Source organism: Culex pipiens, chromosome 2 (assembly GCF_016801865.2).
Source record: "Culex pipiens pallens isolate TS chromosome 2, TS_CPP_V2, whole genome shotgun sequence".
NCBI lineage: Eukaryota > Metazoa > Arthropoda > Insecta > Diptera > Culicidae > Culex > Culex pipiens.
The window spans coordinates 92,444,199-92,465,045 of record NC_068938.1 but is presented as its reverse complement, the minus strand read 5'-3'; the positions used below and the strand labels follow the sequence as shown (position 1 = coordinate 92,465,045).

Here is a 20,847-nt window from a genome sequence, read left to right as displayed (position 1 = left end):
TACCAATTGATTCTGCTGTAACAAACTGTCTGCTTTCCCTTAATTTGGCAGCGATGTCAATTTTGTTTATCATGTGCCTTTTCTTAATTTATCTATTTGAACAATTTCTCATCTTCCCTGTAACTTGCCCTCAATACAATCTAAGCTGGTTTGTTACCTCTGTTTATTAACTATTGTTAATTTCTTTATCTACTTCATAAATTACTATCTTTCTTTTACTATTCATTCTTTACATAGTATATTTCCTTCATTGTCCATTTTTTTTTAAACTTCACCTTTTTCTTAAGCAAGTGAGGTTCGAGCCCTTACTCAATTTATGGAATGATTAAAGGATTAACACAAATATTACTATTGTACTTTTGGTAAACTTTTATAACATGCTTAGGACCAAAAATTGTGACATAACACCGCGACAAAAGAAATAGCAACATATAAACACGACTCAACCCTAGGAAATACTTAAGGAGAAAACAATACACAGTAAAATAACAACTAGTTTTTGATTTCAAACTAAAAATAAAACAGTTTTTGCTTTAATGAAAGTTGTTAGGCACACTTTAATTGGTTAGGCGCTTATACTTACATCAAACCCTACGTAATGTACCACCCCCGGCCGAGTTAAAATGCGTAACCGGAAAAGAAGGTGTGCATGCCTGGCACGAACACTAAAAGCGTGTTCTAGCGTGCTGCTCGCACTGACTCAGAGCAAGGGTGAGATGTAGGTGTAACGGCAGTGCGTGTTCGTCGGGAACCTGGTGCATAAGATCGGTCAAGGCCCGTTTTTACACTGAAAATTGCGAATTGCGAATTCAATTCATTCTAATGACCAAAATAACAATTTTACGGCTGGTTAACAGAGATTTAGATTCCTTATTTTTTTGTATTTTCATTTAAAGCTTGAGGTTATAGGGTTTTTTTGTAAAGTAATTTATCAAACATTAGAAAAAAATGGCAGGAAAAAACTAATGAGATCAATTTATGTTCATTTAATGATATTAAAAAAAAACTTTGAAACGATGCATTTTTACAATAATTTCCTAGCAAAATTGAAAAACATTGTGAACTCATTTTTGAATGAAGTTTTGGTATCTTGGGATCTTCTATTTTCTGTGAACAAATTTTCGATTTTCGAATGATTACGTATCCTTTTTTGTACGGATAGTTGTCTGACAGTAGAAAGTCATAGGAAAGTCCTCACAGAATTCTAGTAAGAGAGTTTTCTATCTTTAAACATTATATTTCTTTGAAATAGTCAAAAATACTTTATGAAAGCTGTAATTCATGATCAAATTTCTGACAAGCTGAGAATAGAATGGTGTTATTTCCCCTTTATTTTAATTGAAAAACTTGTTTAAGTTCAACTAATCCTCAAAATATTTTAAAATTTCCAAACTCTACACTCTGGCATCCCTGCGGCTTCCACTAAACCATACCTACGATAGCTTCTGCTGATTCTGCCATCAGCACCATCGGGAGGACTCGCAGGAGCAACGGGCTGGCAGCGGCCAGGATATTACACTCTTGGACCCCATCAAAGAACTGTGTGTGTTTTAGCCTCTTGTTGGGGTTCGGGTATCGATTATTCGGGCCTGCTGCTGCTGCTGCTGCTTAATTGTGGCATGTAGCCTCTTGTGCTTCGTGTGTGAAAGTGCGTGCGTGCGTGAGTGTTTACGGCCTGTGCTGCCGATATGTGACCAGTTTTGGAGTTGTGGCCACCGTGTTTCGATCCGGGGCGGGATCTGAACGTGCACCGGTTCGAGGAGTCCAGGTCAGGGAAAAATTGAAGTGTTTGCGTGTGTGTGTGTGTGCATTTGTGGGGCGGGAGAGGCAGGGGGAAAACTCGTGGTGGTGGAACAGTGTCTCGTCTCGTGATTTTTTATTCTACTTCTTCTGTGAGTGGCAGTGCTACAGGCCAGGACTAGGACATGCCACAATAAGCTCTCAACGCTTGCCATCAGCATCAGCAGGCAGCATAAGGAGCACAGTCAGAAGAATCCAGCATTGCCAGTGGGGACCCGTTTTTGTTATGTAAAACCCTCCCTTCAACTCCGCGCAAGGACCTCATCGCTATCACCATCATCATCATAACTTCGTTTTTCCCTCTCCCAGTTTTTCTTTTTTTTCGTTTTCCAGTTGTGGTGTTTTTCTCCGCGTGCTTCCGCGAGTATCCTTATTCACGGCGCGCGCGAGAAAACGGTCGCGTGGAAAAAGGAAGGAAAAATTTCGAGGAAAATTGGTGGAAATGAGTAGAGGGGGAGTGGGGGCACCGATAGGATTCTAATTGACATTGGCCAGGACGCGCCGAGGCTGCTCCTGCTGCTGCGATTATTGTTCAACTTTGAATGGATGGACACGGTGGACAAGGACGAAGTGGGGGCAGAGTTCGAATCATATTAACATCATCGCAGGCACAGTGTGTGAAGCATATAGTAGTAAACGAGCGCAGCATCGTTCGCATCTCCCGTGGAGGTCCTTTCTGGTTCGTGCATCCTTGTGTGTTTTTTTTTTGCTTTGCTTTGCTTCATTGAAAAGTATGGGAACCATGTGTTAGCGCCACCGTCAGTGGGATGTTTGGGGTGGTACGTGACCAGATGGATATGTGGTACTTTGAATAAGTGTAAAAATAAGTGATTTAGTGACCGTTATGCACCAACTTGAAAATGCTAGAATATTTTAAAGTCAACATTTTTTAACTTCATTGAACATACTAAAACACAATATATATAATAAATAATAATATAATAATAATAAAATCAAATTATTCGCTCTACAGCAATGCCTTGGCGTTCTCGACTGCGAGATTCCTACTCGAAACTAGGTGTTCGGAGGCTTGATTGTTGAGGCAATTGTAACCTCTTTACCTAACCTACACTTTAGCTTCCACCCACCTCGGGATTCCAAGTCCAACTGTCTACCAGCGACTCCACCGATACAGGACCCAGGGAGACGACTCCTAAGCCTGGATTGAGCTAACGACCTAACCCTCTAGATTAAACCGGGGCCAACATTAACTTTCCTGTCCGACGGAAGGCGTGATCAGACAAAAATGCCACCGGGACCTTCGGGGATAGTAAACCTTATCAAACAAAATATTTTGAGGAGCCTTCATCTGGGGTGAATCCACCATTTTCTAAAACGACTGTCCCCGCGGAATTTTTGGCGAATTATTTTTTACACGCGAAAAAAAGTTGGAACGATTTTTTTGATCGCAAAAATTAAAGGTTTGATCAAATTAAGTTCTGCAAAGTTCTAGAATCATCTAGACATCCTAACGAATCACTTGAAAGAAGAATCATTTTGATTTGTTGGGTTATGCTCGAGAACCATTGAGTTGAAGTTACCGTTCCAACTTTTTTGGAGCCTTGGGCGTTGGAATGTTAATATTGTTCCAGTTGTCAATAAATTTTTCAGTCCCTTCAAATAGATTGCTTTGATTTTTCGTTCTATAAATTGATATTTCCCGCTCTTTATTGTCCCTTCAATATCGACAACGACAGAGTCCACTGTATTAAGGTGCAATTAGACTATGACTAACAAACAAATAAACGCACTTTTTCGCGTTTGACTGTTTTGACAACAAGACAAAATTTGCAGAAACGTCAGCCTGTATACATTTGGCTTTGTTTGCGAGTTTGCCGCAAACAAGTTTACGAGTTTGGTAAAGTGTCAAACAGAAGAAAGTGCGAGTTTGTTTGTTATAGTCTAATAGCTTCTTTATCACTTTCATACATGTCAAAAAAATCAAATTATTCGCTCGATTGCGAGATTCCTACTCGAAACTAGGTGTCCGAAGGTTTGATTGTTGAGGCAATTGCAAACCTCTTTTTACACCTAGGCTTCCATCCACCCCGGGATTCAAACTGACGACCTTTGGATTGTTAGTCCAACTGCCTACCAGCGACTCCACCGAGGCAGGACCCAGGGAGACGACTCCTACACCTGGATTGAGCTAACGACCTAAGCCTGTAGGTTAGACCGGGGTCAACATTTACTTTCCCGCCCGACGGAAGGCGTGGTCAGACAAATCTTGACTCGAAAAATGCCACCGGGACCGTCTGGGATCGAACCCAGGCCGACTGGGTGAGAGGCAACCACGCTTACCCCTACACCACGGTCCTGGATACTTTCATAAATGTCTCCATACAGTTTTGGGGGTGGTGGGTATTTAAATGTATAAAATTTGTATGTTGTGAAGGGAGTTTTTTTTATATCTTCTATTTCACTTTTGGCTTCTAATAAAAAAAATCCCAAAAACACAAAATTTTCATTTTTTGATTTTTTTCTAATATGTTTTAGGGGACTAAAATGACATCTTTACGCCATAATGCGTGATGATGCCAAATCTGTTTTGGGAGATATGATTTTTTTAAAGTTCATCAGAAAATCCCTTCTCAAAATACAGATTACACCGTATGTATGTATGTATGTATGATCCCCATACCCGCAGGCAACTTGGTCCTGTAACACATGTGAGCGCTAGGTGAACAATTCGATCATATTTTACTCCGTAATCTGTACACCCACGTGCATAAGTTTTTTTGCTCGAATTTTAGAGCTACAAATACCGACGCATAGATCAAAATGGTATCCCTCTTCCCTCCCCAAGCACCAGGAATTTTTAGCGGGTGTAGGAACACTTCGCATAGACGCCCTTGCTCCCATCACGTCACTGAGGGTGTGGAGCAACGTGAAATTAATAAGCATGCCCCCTCAGTCGAACCTTCATTAGAGAAGCAGGCAATCCAAAACTCACAGCGAACGACCAAGGGAACGCTCTACCGCGTATATAGTAAAGTGGCGTAGTTGCCTTCATTGAAATGTATGAATGTTAGAATAAGAGCAGTTCTCTCAGATTTCGGTCATTCGATTTTTTTTTGTATTTTTTAATCCTATTGAAACTTTTTTGGTGTCTTCGGTATGCCCAAAGAAGCCATTTTGCATCATTAGTTTGTCCATATGGGTAATTCTCTACCAACTCACACGAAATCTGGAAAAGTTGCCCCGACCCCTCTTCGTTTTGCGTGAAACTTTGTCCTAAGGGGTAACTTTTGTCCCTGATCACGAATCCGAGGTCCGTTTTTTGATATCTCGTGACGGAGGGGCGGTACGACCCCTTCCATTTTTGAACATGCGAAAAAAGCGGTGTTTTTCAATAATTTGCAGTCTGAAACGGTGATGAGATAGAAATTTGGTGTCAAAGGGACTTTTATGTAAAATTAGACGCCCGATTTGATGGCGTACTGAGAATTCCGAAAAAATGTATTTTTCATCGAAAAAAACACTAAAAAAGTTTTGAAAATTCTCCCATTTTCCGTTACCCGACTGTAAAAAATTTTGGAACATGTCATTTTATGGGAAATTTAATGTACTTTTCGAATCTATATTGACCCAGAAGGGTCATTTTTTCATTTAGAACAAAATTTTTCATTTTAAAATTTCGTGTTTTTTCTAACTTTTCAGGGTTCTGAGCATGCCATCAAATCGGGCGTCTAATTTTACATAAAAGTCCCTTTGACACCAAATTGCTATCTCATCACCGTTTCAGGCTGCAAATTATTGAAAAACACCTCTTTTTTCGCATGTTCAAAAATGGAAGGGGTCGTACCGCCCCTCCGTCACGAGATATCTAAAAACGGACCTCGGATTTGTGATCAGGGACAAAAGTTACCCCTTAGGACAAAGTTTCACGCAAATCGAAGAGGGGTCGGGGCAACTGCTGTGTGAGTTGGCGGAGAATTACCCATATAATTTTCCATACAAATTTGGCAGCTGGCCATACAAAAGTGATGGATGAAAATTAAAAAATCTGTATCTTTTGAAGGATTTTTTTCATCGATTTGGTGTCTTCGGCAAAGTTGTAGGTATGGATATAGACTACACTGAAAAAAATGATACACGGTAAAAAAAATTTTGTGATTTTTTATTTACCTTTTTGTCACTGAAACTTGATTTGCAAAAAAAACACAATTTCAATTTTTTTTTGATATGTCGTCAGCTGTGTTCTATCTTGTGACATAGACCATTTTGGTCGAAAATGAGTTAATGATGACGTTTTGCTATACTTAACAGACACTACAAGATGCTTTAACCCGATTTTGGAAACTCGCTTCCGTTTCCCAGATATCGCAATACACACTTGCAGGGTTGTTAAAATATCAAAGTATCAGCTCTCAGCAACTACAATTATCTCGCGTGAATATTCATGCCTCAAATACAACTGCTCTTCTCTCTTCATTGAAACTCTCAGCGCCGAACATAGCCGAACACGTTTTCGTGTTTACCCACTCGCGATTGACATTTTCCTTTTCTCTCTCATTCCCGCTTCCACGATCATGCTACCGCAACAGCGTTTAACCACAAAAGCCGCCACAAAACCAATTTCGCAAACGCAGTTTAACAGGACGTCATGCGTGGTCGGCTCCTAATCGCCATCTCGCGTTCTCTCATTGCAGTTTTCGGAGAGATTGAGAGACTCAGCGGTGAGAGCGCATAGTCGAGGAAAAGGGGAGGAGTGATAGAGAGAGAATTACATCGCTGGGAATCACGAGACACAAGAAGAGATCTCACAAGCTACAGTGACGGCCGCTATACTCTCGGATATTTTTGGTGCAGAGATAATCTATTGATAGCTTTTTTATCACTCATTTGCAACACTGCACACTTGTGACATAGAACAATTTATCATCAAAATGATTGTGCACACTTGTGACACGTCACACATGTTTTTGGAAAATGTGGAAAATTTTTCTTGTTTTTCACAAATTTATGTACACACATACTTTCTAAAGGCAATGCAACCTTTTGTTTTTGAAAATATACTGATTAAGTCGGTTAAACTATTGATTTAAGCCTATTTTAGTTTATATGGGAATTCTGTGCACACTTGTGACACGTAGTACAAATTTACTTTCGAAACACATTTGTGACACGTGCTTTTCAGATTTTTGTTTACATAATTTACTGTATCTTTAAACTGGTGTAACCAAATTAGTTGAAACTTGGAGCGTTTGTTAAGCGATAGTATACGAACCGATTGCTTCAAAAAGTTCGACTCTACCATTCATAGTTTTGAAAATATTTATCATCAAACTTTAAAAATCGATTTTCTCGAAATGTACTAAATGGTCGTTGTCACAAGATAGCACACAACTGACGATGTTTTAGAGGACATCAAATGCCAACTTTTCAGAAATTTACAGAATGGGCAAAAAATCTTTGACCGAGTTATGATTTTTTGAATCAATACAATTTTTTTTCAAAAAGTCGAAATATTGGTCGCAAAATTTTTTCAATTTCATTTTTTGATGTAAAATTGAATTTGCAATCAAAAAGTACTTTAGTGAACTTTTGATAAAGTGCACCGTTTTCAAGTTATAGCCATCTTTATGTAACTTTTTTCAAAATAGTCGCAGTTATTGATTTTTTAAAATGGTGCCCATGTTTGCCCACTTTTGAAAAGCTAAGAAAATTCTCTATATTTAGCTTTTTCGGACTTTGTTGATATGACCCTTAGTTGCTGAGATATTACCATGCAAAGGTTTAAAAACAGGAAAATTGATGTTTTCTAAGTCTCACCCATACAGCCCACCATTTTCTAATGTCGATACCTCAGCAACTAATGGTCCGATTTACAATGTTAAAATAAGCAACATTCGTGAAATAATTTTCAAATTTTTTGAATCAAAACTAACATTTCAAAAGGGTCAAACGTTCAATATTATGCCCTTTTTCTAAAAATACAAAAATAGTTTACTGAAAAAAGTAAAAAAAGAGGTCAAATAATTGTCCGTTCCCCTGAGAAAAGTACAAAATCTGTTCGATTTAAGTGAGTTGATTTATGAAATGTTGTTTCTGTGTCAAATACTAGTACCTCCAGCCAGTTTGTGACAACTTTGAACTTCTGATAAGTTTGTTTAGTTAGTTTATATTAAAAATTGGTTTAAGTTTAGTTTTTTTAAAGTAAAACTTATCGAAACATTAGTTTATAAACAACTATTTTTATAAAATTGCTATTTGATGTTGTATGAGTCTCTATTGAACAAGTTTTTACAATATTTGTTCAAAATATACATTGTTTTCATCTTTTTTATTGACATTTTTCGACCAAAAATACTGTTTCGGAACAATACCGTTAAACAATCCGGATTGTCCCGGAACCGGTTTAACCCCTCGGGGAGGAGATTTTGTGGTGGTCAGATAGAGGCCAAAAAAACCCACCTCTTGCAATTTGAAGCATCTAATTTCGTCCACTACAGCCCGATAACGAGTCCCTAGTCTGAAATTTGAAATTTTAACTTTTCGTGCTGAGAATTTCTGCACAGTCCTGGGTCAGAATGTTTTGCTTGGGCATGCCTTCAAAAACTCGAGTTAAAATTCTATTTGAATGTTGAATTGTTTCTCCTCACCAAAACTAAATACGATTTTTTAACTTATTTAGGAAAATTGGAAACTTAAATCGAAAGTAAAAACACCATGCGTCTCCATGATTGTTCGCCAGAAAACATTATCATAGCAAATCGGTAATTGAACTTAATGATTCGCTTTTACCATCATTTGAAAGCTTTTCATGCGAGCTTTCGAATGCTGTATCGAACAACTGCAAATTTTTACTTTTACATCAAGTTTTTGAAGAAAACCTTTGACCCTCGAAATCCACAAAGGCATCATCCATAAAGTATGTCATGCTCTAGGGGGGGAGGGGGGGTCTGAGCAAGTGTGACATTGCATGTTATAAGTATAGGAAAAGCGTGACAAAGGAGGGGAGGGGGGGGTAAATTTTGGCTGATTTTAGCGTGACGTACTTTATGGATGAAGCCAAATTCGGAACACTTTTTTTACGGATGTAAACAAACTTTGGATCTTTCCAGGAATACATATTTGTAACAAAATAATGACTTCGCACACTGCAACCAGTTTCACTCAAGCTTAGTGATGGTCTGATAACTTTTTTGTGAAAATATCAGTTAAATTCAGGCGTTCCACAATTGTGGGAGGCACAATAACATCCCACAATCATGGAACAGGCAATTTGGAGGCAGTGTTTTGCTGCTCTGGATAAAACAAATCTTGAAGTGAAGTTTTTTGTTCAAAAAGTACTACATTTACTAGTGAAATAGCAAGAAAATGTCCAAATAAAGGTCCTAAAAATAGAAGGGTCGAGTCAAAAGCTGGATTTGGCATGCTATTGACAAATTATCACAAAAGTGTTCCGAATTTGTGGGTGTTCCGAATATGTGGGATGACTGTATTTAATTTAATTTTGAAACGTGATGATAGAGACATTTAACATTACCTCTTATTTTTCGTCCCCGAGTGTGAGTTCAATCGAAAATCATTCAGTGGAGAGTTTGTACCAACCAATGCTGTTAATCGTTGAAATCAACGGCGTTTATATCATCGAGGACTAGGGAACCAAAGTGGAGATGAAAGTGACCAGCAATTAGCTAGGGCTTAAATTACGTTTAAAATCCGGTCACTTCGGGTCTCTTGGTACACCCGGATCCCCGAACAACCATGTCAAATCTATTTAAGAATGTTTCCCAATCAATACATTTATGAAAAAATCGTTCTTTCCTCATAAAACTCTAGAAAACTATAAAAGAACGCCGTTGATCAACGCGTTGATTATCGATAATCAACGCGTTGATCAACGCCGTTTAAATCAACGACTACGTTGACGTTGACGATTGAATCAACGATGGCTGCGATTACGATTACGTTTAAATCAACGATCAACGACGACATCGATGACGTTGATTCAACGATTAACAGCATTGGTACCAACGTCTTCGTCCCACCCGGCACTACAAATTCACCCTGCCAGGTCCGCCACCACAGGGTATACTAAACGGGACAACCCCCTCCCTCTCGATTTCAGTTTCGGAACCCGGACCAGTTTCGCACACGGTGATGGGGGTGTACCCCCTGACGGGAAATGCAACCACCCCAACGTTACATACCGTCAGTTTCTGATTTATACGGTACAGACGAAATAGAGTTCCTCCTGGACGAAATACGGGATCTCGAACCGGCCTGCTGTCAGCTAGAGGACATTCAAGTACGTATAACCTGGTTTATCTTTGTTCGAGAAAAAAGCTTTGGAAAAACTTCGCTAGTGGTGCACCGTAATTGTTTTCGGCCAACAACGATTATAATTATTTATTGTACAGAGGACAAGTGCAGTCATACCGTTCTCATGTGTTTGTCATACATAAAATCAATACACACCATGATGCATTCGATTCAATAAAATGCATATATTTGGGGATGGCCAACGGACACGTGTGAAGCGAGCACATGGCAATATGTGTGATACAGAGTGACTGTGTAAATGTGACACGGAAAAAGAACAACAAGAGCAGAAGCAAGGTGACAACGAATGAAGAAGAACAAGAAAACAGAGTGTCGTGTAAAATTACCCCCGAAAAAAAAAAGAAAAGTGGACAGAAAACACCACACAGCATCTCATGTATCATTGATGAAGAGAGCGGAAATTGGATATTCATACAAACACACACACACACAGTGGCTCCAAAGAGAAACTTTAAATAGTTTGACCGGATACCGGGACCCATGGCCAGAGCTCGGTTGTACTAAATAAGTGAAACCGAACCGGCTTGGGTGTCGTATAATAAGGCGAAAAGTTTCGAGAGGGGCCAACAATTCTGGACTGACGGCAGCCCGTTTTGGCACTGGGATATGGTTTCGATGGGATATAGATTTCGGATGGCGAGGTGTCCCCGCACGGATCGATGTTGAGAGCGGGTTGTCTGCGCGCTGGGAATTTTGAGGAATTTTATGAATAAGGTAGCAAATCGTCTGGAAAGGGTACCAGAGCTGGGAGAGCTTGCAATGATGGTGTGTACTGTATAAGTATACCTTTTGAGAAATAGTTTTGGGGTTATTTCAGTCTGAATAAGGCCAATTCATGGAGAAATCTAACTATCAATGGGTTAGTTTTCATTCTATCTATTAATTTTCTTGGATTGACTAAATCAACTAAAACTGTTTTGGAACTCCTCGAAAATGTTGACAGCTAATGTTTATTAGTAGGTGAAACTAAGAAGTCAAATCAAAAATTATCTAATTGTTGAACTTGCTTCAATTTGTGTGTTTTTTTAATTAGCTAAAACTATTTGAGGATTGTCCACGAAACAAACTTTAGCAAAAATGTAGGTTCCTCCTTGCTCCTTGGTTTTTTTCTTGCCATCTTTACAGATTTTAACAGGCCAGATTTTTGTACGGATTTTTCGTAAAGTTCGGAATTTGATAACGACAATAAAATAAAATTTGAAATTTCATGCTTGACTGTCAGTTTAATTTTAAAATGATATTTTGGGTAGTTTTCCGGGTTTGCCGCAGTGAAACTTTGATTATCAATTACTATTTAGGCTGTTACAAATATTTTTAAAAGTTTTTGTCACCCCCCCCCCCCCTTCAAAATTGGCCCGAAAAACCAGGGGGCAAAAAAAATATTTTTACAATAAACTTCAACATTTCAATGAAAACTCAAATGCAACCAGCTGAAATCAAATTAAAATGCATTCTTCTGCGTTTATAATCATTTTTAACATGTTTGGGTTTATTAAAAAATCTTAAGATTTTTTGAAAATTTTCGATGCAAAATCTTTTTTTTCGATACAATTTTTGTTTTTGTCAGATCTTAGATTTTTTGAAAACTAATGATTGCAAAACAACTGAACTAGTGTAAAATGCATTTTAAAACACTTTTTTCATTTAAATGTGAAGACTTTGGCTTGTTATTTAAATTTTAATATTTTTTTATTTTTTTGCCCCCCCCCCCCTCTTGACCTCGGCCAGGGCCGAGGGACAAAAACTTTTTTAAATATTTGCATCGGCCTTAGGTACCACACAAAAAAAGATTGACTATGGGTAATTCTCTACCAACTCACACGAAATCGGGAAAAGTTGCCCCGACCCCTCTTCGATTTGCGTGAAACTTTGTCCTAAGGGGTAACTTTTGTCCCTGATCACGAATCCGAGGTCCGTTTTTTGATATCTCGTGACGGAGGGGCGGTACGACCCCTTCCATTTTTGAACATGCGAAAAAAGAGGTGTTTTTCAATAATTTGCAGCCTGAAACGGTGATGAGATAGAAATTTGGTGTCAAAGGGACTTTTATGTAAAATTAGACGCCCGATTTGATGGCGTACTCAGAATTCCGAAAAAACGTATTTTTCATCGAAAAAAACACTAAAAAAGTTTTAAAAATTCTCCCATTTTCCGTTACTCGACTGTAAAAATTTTTGGAACATGTCATTTTATGGGAAATTTAATGTACTTTTCGAATCTACATTGTCCCAGAAGGGTCATTTTTTCATTTAGAACAAAATTTTTCATTTTAAAATTTCGTGTTTTTTCTAACTTTGCAGGGTTATTTTTTAGAGTGTAACAATGTTCTACAAAGTTGTAGAGCAGACAATTACAAAAATTTTGATATATATACATAAGGGGTTTGCTTATAAACATCACAAGTTATCACGATTTTACGAAAAAAAGTTTTGAAAAAGTTACTTTTTGCGTTTCTCTTTGTTTCGTCGTCCGTGTCTGTCGCGGGTGACCATGAACGGCCATGATCGATGACGACCAACTTTTTTTAAACTTTTTTTCGTAAAATCGTGATAACTTGTGATGTTTATAAGCAAACCCCTTATATATATATATATCAAATTTTTTGTAATTGTCTGCTCTACAACTTTGTAGAACATTGTTACACTCTAAAAAATAACCCTGCAAAGTTAGAAAAAACACGAAATTTTAAAATGAAAAATTTTGTTCTAAATGAAAAAATGACCCTTCTGGGACAATGTAGATTCGAAAAGTACATTAAATTTCCCATAAAATGACATGTTCCAAAATTTTTTACAGTCGAGTAACGGAAAATGGGAGAATTTTTAAAACTTTTTTAGTGTTTTTTTCGATGAAAAATACGTTTTTTCGGAATTCTGAGTACGCCATCAAATCGGGCGTCTAATTTTACATAAAAGTCCCTTTGACACCAAATTTCTATCTCATCACCGTTTCAGGCTGCAAATTATTGAAAAACACCTCTTTTTTCGCATGTGCAAAAATGGAAGGGGTCGTACCGCCCCTCCGTCACGAGATATCAAAAAACGGACCTCGGATTCGTGATCAGGGACAAAAGTTACCCCTTAGGACAAAGTTTCACGCAAATCGAAGAGGGGTCGGGGCAACTGCTGTGTGAGTTGGCGGAGAATTACCCCTATATGAAACAAGGCAATGTGCTTTGAAGTGCAGTGGGTAGCAGTAACAAAAACATGAAATAAAAAATATCAGTTTAAAAATTTTTTACAATTTTTGCCTTAATCACCTTGCTGAGGAAAGGCTTTAATTCAATTCAATTCAATTCGATTATATTTGTGAATAATCAAGTTACAACGGATTTATTTAGGTACACAAAAGTGTTATTGTGTTCCTTTCAGCTGTGTGTTACATCGTAATTCAAACGAAAACATTATTACGTATATGTACGGAATAGACAAGAGTAGGAAAAAAACTTTCAGGAAGTGCAAAGCAAGGCTATAAAATCACTCGAAAAATTAACTTCTTCATTCAACCTCCTAGACACACCTTCACGTATACATAACGTTTGAGAATATCAAATTCTGAGCAAATATCTGTTTGTGTGTGTGTGTGGGAGTGGGGGGGGGGGGGGGGTTGTTGGTCTGTGCACAAAAAATATGCACTCGATTATCTCAGCCTTGTCTGAACCGATTTTAACCGTTTTGGTCTCATTTGATTTGTCTAGGGTCTTGACTCTTGAGGTAGGTCCTTCAAAGTACTTCAAAAGTTATGCTAAACAACGAATTTGGCTAACCTTGGGTGGTTTTTGTCAGAAAACCCACAATGTTATACATTTCCAGAAAGGTATTTAAAAGACCTTTTTAACGAAATCCAAAAGATCTGACAACCCTTCCAAAAGTGATTAGCACTCAAGTGTTTAAACACTTTTTAGAGGCCGGATCTCACATATTTTGATAAAAATCTTGTCCCTGTTATGCGTCCCATTGTGGGATGGATAATCAAATGACCTTTCCAACGCGTCCAAAATATTGTAGATCATTTAAATTGGGGGGAATAATGAAATTCTGACTGAATGTATTGTTTGTATGTATATGAGGAAGGCACCAACCACCTAGAGGTGGATTAAGTAAAGTTTTTATTATGAAAAATACTTGTTTTTGTTTTAATTACATCATCTAAATGTTACTTTGACGTCAAATTTCTAAATCATTGCCATTTCAGGCTCCCCGAGGGCCAGAAATTGCATTTCAGGATGCAAACCCTCAAACCCCGGTGGTTGGTCACTTTTTGGTTTGATTTTTTTAAAGTTTGTACCCCGTTGGTTAGTCAAATCAAACAACAGTTGGTGTCAAACCATCGGGGTTTGAGTGCATTGGAAAACACGTATTTTTTTTTCAAAATATTGAAAAATAAAAGATGTCATACAATCAGGCCCAGTTCATAACTTACAACATTGCCGAAGACACCAAACCTCATATATATTTTTTCAATTCAATTCGGTTTTATTGCTGAATAATCATGTTACAATTTGTTCATTCGCAGTACATAACAGAGTTTTGGAGTTCCTTTCAGCTGTGTGTTAAATCTCTATCCATTTTGGAACGATTATTGCTTATCACTAAGAGATTACCAAGAGTAAGAAAAATATTGGAAAAAACTTACTGAAATTTCAAAGAAAAGGGGTTAAAAATAGAAAAAGCTTAAACTAGATCACAGTTTTTTTTATCTATTGTAGATGTGCTTAATCATAAGCTCCCCGAGGGCCAGAAATTGCTCCGCCTTGTTACGGCAGGTCCGAAACCGCGTCATCATCTCCCTTGCGAGAGCAAAAAACTCCGGCAAGGTGAAGAGATCTCGTCAACATCGTCCGCCAACGTATCCAAAACAAAAATTGGAGGTCTCGCGTCAGTCTCGCGTCAGTCTCGGTCTCGCGTCAGTCTCGCGAACTTGTTACTGGTGAGAATGTTGGCGGATGTTGATGCGCCACCGGTCGACAGATTACCGGAAGTACCTGAGCGGGGTCTGCTTCTTATAGGGCTACGATCCTGGACACGATAATTAGCGTGTAATAACTCCGGATTGAATCCATCAGCGCACACGCTCCCCTGCGCGATGGCGGACGACGCAGCGGCGTTGTTTTGTTTACCTTTTTGCACTCGGCCGTTGACGAACTTCACGGGTTTTTCGAGGCCACAATCGAACTGCCACGGCCACGGCCGGCCTTCGGCATGCTGGTAAAGCAAACTCGCGGGTAATCACGGTCAATTACGGCGGAAATTTCGAAAAAAATTTTAGAGCTCTGAGCAGAGCTGAAAATGTCAGGGGTCCAGACGCGAAAATCGGCGACACATACACGATTTTTTCAGATCCATTCACTGAACCGCAAAACCGTGACATAAACAAACCCGACTCAGTCGTGAGTGCCCTAGCTCACTGAGCAGCTGCAATGCGAGGCAGTAGTCGAACAACGCTCATTCGACGTTGCACGCACACACATAAAGAAACAAGTTTTTACACAAAAAGTTGGTATTTATGCGTGGAAATGTAATTTTGAACATAAGTTATGGTTGTTTTAAGTGTTTTGCACAGTCTAGAACCATTCAATTGTTTAAAAATAGTCAAAATAGTGTTTAGAGAGGATTTTACGAGTCAGTCATACGACACGAATTGAGTGAGTGTTGCTCATTTTTTCACGTCATTCTCCAGCAGCCGACCGGCACGAGTCAGGCGGCAGTGGTTGAACGGACACAGTAGGCTTACAGTCACATGCTAGCAGTGAACTGACATTTTGGTTTGCTTCATGTGTACGCTGGGTTGGAAACATTTTGCAGGCCTGGCTCTGAGCACTTCATTGCTGCTTGCTCTGGAGGATACACGCAAAAGGAACCTCATATCTTAAGAAATAGATTCTTGAATATTTTCATAGCACTTTGGCATAAAAGCCCCCAAATTTGTAGTTAGAAACCTATCAAACAAAGTGGATTATTTATTTTACTATTAGGATATAAGGATTCGAAGCACGATGTTGCATATTTCAAAATCCAGTGAAATGTCGAATTGTGACAACGTAGGGAAATTTAATTTTTTAGTTATTTTAAGGGTGATTCCCGAAAAGTGCATTTTAATTTGCTATGAAAATCAACATAAACGCCCCCTTATTATCAAGGATGCTAGGTGCATTGTTTGTGTTTCACAGACATTTTAGTTTGTGTCAAAATTTTTTTTAGATGCACAGATTTAAAAAAAACTTCATTAAATTAATATTTTGTAAAAAATATCAACCGAAACTTATTCCGATAGCCTTCAAATGCTTTCTGATGGTTTTCCATGACTGTAAATTGAAATGTTTGAATTTTAGACAAATGCACAGACTTGCACAGATTTGTTTACATACATTTTTGAAAATCATGTGGCATCTCTGCTTATTATGATGACTTGCCCAGCAAAAAAAATGCACACTTCGGGAAAATTTAACTTCTACAGGAAAAATACCAATTTTAGCTAACTTTGAAATTTGCTTTATTGGTTTGGGTCTAAAGGTCAAATCACAACTACTTTTGTTGATTTGAATGTCTTTTAGCTAGAATATACAGCAAGATTGTTTTTATTTTGATTTTTTTTTTTCATATTCAAATGTTGGATACAAATAATTGCCAATTTAAATAACTCATACATACAGGTACAAGTGACATAAACCAACGGTTCAGATTTATCAAATTGCAACTGCAAATTGATCTCTTTTAAAGAAAATTCAGTAAGTTTTACGCAACCTAACCAAACATGTTTAACATAAATCAACTGTTTCAAAGGATCAGCATATTATGTTCTTTTAAATAACCATGCGTCTCCATGAAAATTAGTTCTAATTAAATTTAGGTGGATGATTGCGAACAAAGTGGAGTTCTATACAAGGGAATGATGGAAAGAGAGGAATCACAAAGCCGTATAAATAATTTCAAGATTGTTCAGGTGTAAACCGAAAACGCGATCAAAAATTTAATTGGAAGAATAAGGCTTTTAACTGCTTATTTAATTGTTGGTGTCCAGGCCGCCGCACGGTTAAATCATTTTCTGACGTACATTCAATTTTGCAGTCCAAAACCAGTCACTGAAATGAAAAAAATAAAATTCTTTTTCAAATTTTCTTTTCTCGATTTGTATGCACCTACGTAGAAGACCAAGATTGTTTACTTTTTGCTCTTTGGTCTGACAGTCTTGGTCTGACAGATTTGGTCTGACAGCTTTATCATGGATTTTGGTCTGGTCTAGGCGAGGGATAGGACAAGCACCTTCCTGGTTCTATACCCACGAGAAACGAGGCGAGCGGCAACTCCGCGTCGTCGTCAGAGGACTTCCACCGGCTTTACCTGAATTCGTCAAGAAGAAACTCAAGGAATTGCACAACCTGGATGCTGTGGAGGTGCATGCCATCAAGAGAAAAGGAGAGTTCGCCTCATCGACGGAAACCCCGTACATTGTTACGTTCTTCAAGGGGTACACCAACCTCAAGAAGCTGAGTGAAATAAAGCTTTTGCAAGCATTTCACATCCGGTGGGAGGCCTACCGGAACAATTGGTCGAACGTGACTCAGTGCAGGAACTGCTTGCAGCTGGGTCATGGAACCAGGAACTGTCACCTCAAGGGGAGGTGCAACAACTGTGGGGGTCCCCACAAGACGGACGAGTGTGAAGTCCAGGAAACCTAGCCGAAGCGTTGTGCCAACTGCTCTGGAGCCCACGAAGCCACGGACCGCAGCTGCCCCAAGCGTGCGGACTTCATCTGGAGGCGCCAGCAGGCGTCGAAACCAAAACCGCCGGCAAGGAAGGCGGAGAAGCAGAGTCTAGCAGTTCCGGCGTTCACGCTGGCGGAGTTCCCTCCGCTGCCAGGCGCAGTTCCGGACGGAAAATTGAAAGATCGCCCTCGACCCGCAGGAAGCAACCAAGGTGGCCCCCGAGACGGTGGAGCCACGGAGAAGGAAGCCGGGGAGGTACTTTACAGTTCGGCTGAGCTGTGGGGGATTTTCTCCGAGTACATCGGCAGGTTCAAGACCTGCAAGACCCGCTTGGACCAATTAACCCTCGCCAGTTACATTATCTCCAAGTATGGAATTTAAGGAGTTGTTTTTGTTTTTTTGTTATTATATATTGTTTTACTGATCCCCGGTACCAACCTGGTCACAGCACCTAAAAGGATCTAATAAAAATAAGTTAAGAAAAAAAAAATTTAGGTGGAGACGCTTCAGAAGCTCTCAGATAAAAAGTAAATGATTGTAATATTTTGAAAAAAAAAAAAAAATACTTGTTGCCAAAATGCTGTATGATTGCCAAGGAAACAATAACGGTTCCCACTTTTACTAACCAAAAAGGAAACTTTGCATGATTAAAAACTATCATTAATCTTCCCATCTTCCCATCCAACCCCGCGGCGACTTCTTTGGCGAGCAGGACTTTGAGATAGCTGGCAGCAGAGCTGGTGAGCTTTCAATATCGCTCGAATCGCCGCTGGGCACGTGCACATCCTGGGACTCGCATGTACATTACCGTCAAAGGATAGGGAACACACCGCTACCGTGGGGCGTTGCGCTGCACTGCGACGCCTCACACCTGACCAGCCCAACCGGCATCGTGCGGATTCTGTTGGTGGTAGGTTCTTTGAAGGGGGCAAGGGTTTGATCCTGAGGCTGATGCCCTTTTTTTGTTTTTGTTTGCTTCTTCCAGATATCGTCAGCAGCCTGTTTAGCCTGTGAATGTTCGGCCGGAACCGTGCAAGTCGGGTTGTTTTTACTGCCACTGATTGGTCGATTGAGGTTAATGGTAAGATTTAACGGATGTTTTTTTTTGTTGTGTCCTTCTGTATGTGTGCAGGTCATTTAACCAATGTTTTATTTTCCAGGTGTTTTGCGCCCTGTTTTCGCTGTTAATAACGTGTTTAATGCTGTTTTTGGATATATCGCACATAGCACTGATGTTTCCCTTCAACTGGGGAAAACTGGTGAGTATTGTTGGCTGATTTCCATGTCAATCAATCCGTGTGATGATGATCCACATTGTTGTGTGCTCTCTATTTTATTTTATTCTATTTTGCAGAATGCATGGATGTACCTGACAATCGGTTTATTATTTCTTGTTGGCTCGTCACTGCTGATACACATGGTGTTTTTTGCTGAGGAATTTATGTGGGTGCCAAAGCACACCAAGGACACATTGTTCATATCAGCGGTAGGTCGACGTTTCGGACAAATTGGGGCAGCCACACAGAAAAAAAGCAACAACCCCCCTCTAAACATTTCCCCAATTCCAGATAATCGGGTACGTGTGCTCCATTGAGGCTGTGGTCCTGGCGGCGCTGACCAAGTGTCCCTCGACGTACCGTCACGTGATCGACGACTACAGCGACATGTGCCTGGAGGAGCGCGAACTCAGTCCCATCTGTAGCAACGAGCACACGAACAACGTCAACAACACCACCCTGGACGCGAACGGTGGCGCGGCCAGCGAGCTGACGAACCATCGGAACTACAACAACAGTAGTGGCAACAAAACCGACGACAGTGCCGGTGGTGGGATACCGATGTGCAACCAGAAACCGTACATACCAGGTGAGGGATCATTTGTTTTTTTTTTTTTGGGAAAAAGCCAATCGAGGATTCCTAAATTTAAATCACCAACTCAGATTTTCTTGCACCACTCGACAAAGTTGTAGGGAATTGAATTTCGAACAAGAATCTTACACTTGGACAAATTTTGGTGGGACCTGCGCCACCTACCGGAGTAATCCTGAAGCAATGTTTTCCCCTTTGGGTCATTCCATCCCAAGTGACCACGCGTCCAACATCGACCTTCACCAAATCTGCTCATATTTGGCATGGGGGTTGTTTTTGCCCCAAAAACAAAGAATCACAAGTTTGGTGACATTTGGTCACCTCCGCGCCCGTGGCACCCCCCTCTTTTTCTGAGATTTTTGAAAAACCTCATTTTTAAAATGCATTTTGCTAAGAGAAAAGTTTACAAAAAGTGAACTTTTGGGTATGCATATTTGAAGATCTTTTGACGTAAAATCGAATGGCGCACTCAAAATTTACGTAAAGTGTTGCCAGATATGAAAATTTTGCGTTTTAGGTTTTAAAATGCATTTTTAACCCTTTGGACGAGCACTTACGGGAAAACTGACAATTGCATTCGATTGCTGAGAGTTTTGCCTTCCTTACCTCACTGAGGCAAGGCTATAAAATCACTCGAAAAATTAACTTCCTAAATACGACTCCTAGATATACCTTCACGTATACCTATCGACTCAGAATCAAATTCTGAACAAATGTCTGTGGGGATGTGTGTAGACATGATTTTTTTCCACACGATTATCTCAGAACTGGCTGTACCGATTTTGGCCGGATCAGCCTTATTTTGTTCGTTTTGGGCTCCCCTAAGACCCTATTAAATTTTATTCTGTTTAGTGAAGCACTTTTAAAGTTATGTCAAAAAAAAGTTTTTTTTGTAGCTACAAAAAGGGTGATTTTTGCATAACCTCAAAGGCCGGGTCTTTTTGCTTTTTTGACTTTTTGACCACGCGGGGATTGGCAGCCACACCCCCTTGCATGCGTATCGGCCGGTTGCCACATCGCTTAAGCAGTGTCTGCGTCTCTTCTGGAAAAAATCTGTATTAATTATGTTGCTGCATCATTTTATCTCGACAAAGATTTACACGAACTTTTTACTGAAATATATAACTCATGAGACTTTTCACCTTTATTTTGAAGAGTTGGTAAAAAAAAAGAATTGAAAA

General features: G+C 39.4%; 1 protein-coding gene across 3 annotated transcripts in view; it reads left to right on the top strand.

The window, feature by feature from the left end:
• LOC120418955 (uncharacterized) overlaps positions 1-20,847 on the top strand; it is a 38,268-nt gene that overhangs the window by 5,422 nt on the left and 11,999 nt on the right. Inside the window, exons 1-7 of one of the 3 annotated variants that reach the window (XM_039581497.2) lie at positions 1,491-1,768; positions 9,878-10,057; positions 18,510-18,707; positions 18,783-18,878; positions 18,958-19,056; positions 19,152-19,283; positions 19,366-19,663. In XM_039581497.2, coding sequence (XP_039437431.1) covers positions 9,935-10,057; positions 18,510-18,707; positions 18,783-18,878; positions 18,958-19,056; positions 19,152-19,283; positions 19,366-19,663 — 946 coding nt within the window. In that variant the 5' untranslated portion in view covers positions 1,491-1,768; positions 9,878-9,934. Of the gene's footprint in view, positions 1-1,490; positions 1,769-2,280; positions 2,480-9,877; positions 10,058-18,509; positions 18,708-18,782; positions 18,879-18,957; positions 19,057-19,151; positions 19,284-19,365; positions 19,664-20,847 lie in introns of those variants that run through there. The other 2 variants (XM_039581498.2, XM_039581496.2) reach the window with 2 other exon arrangements.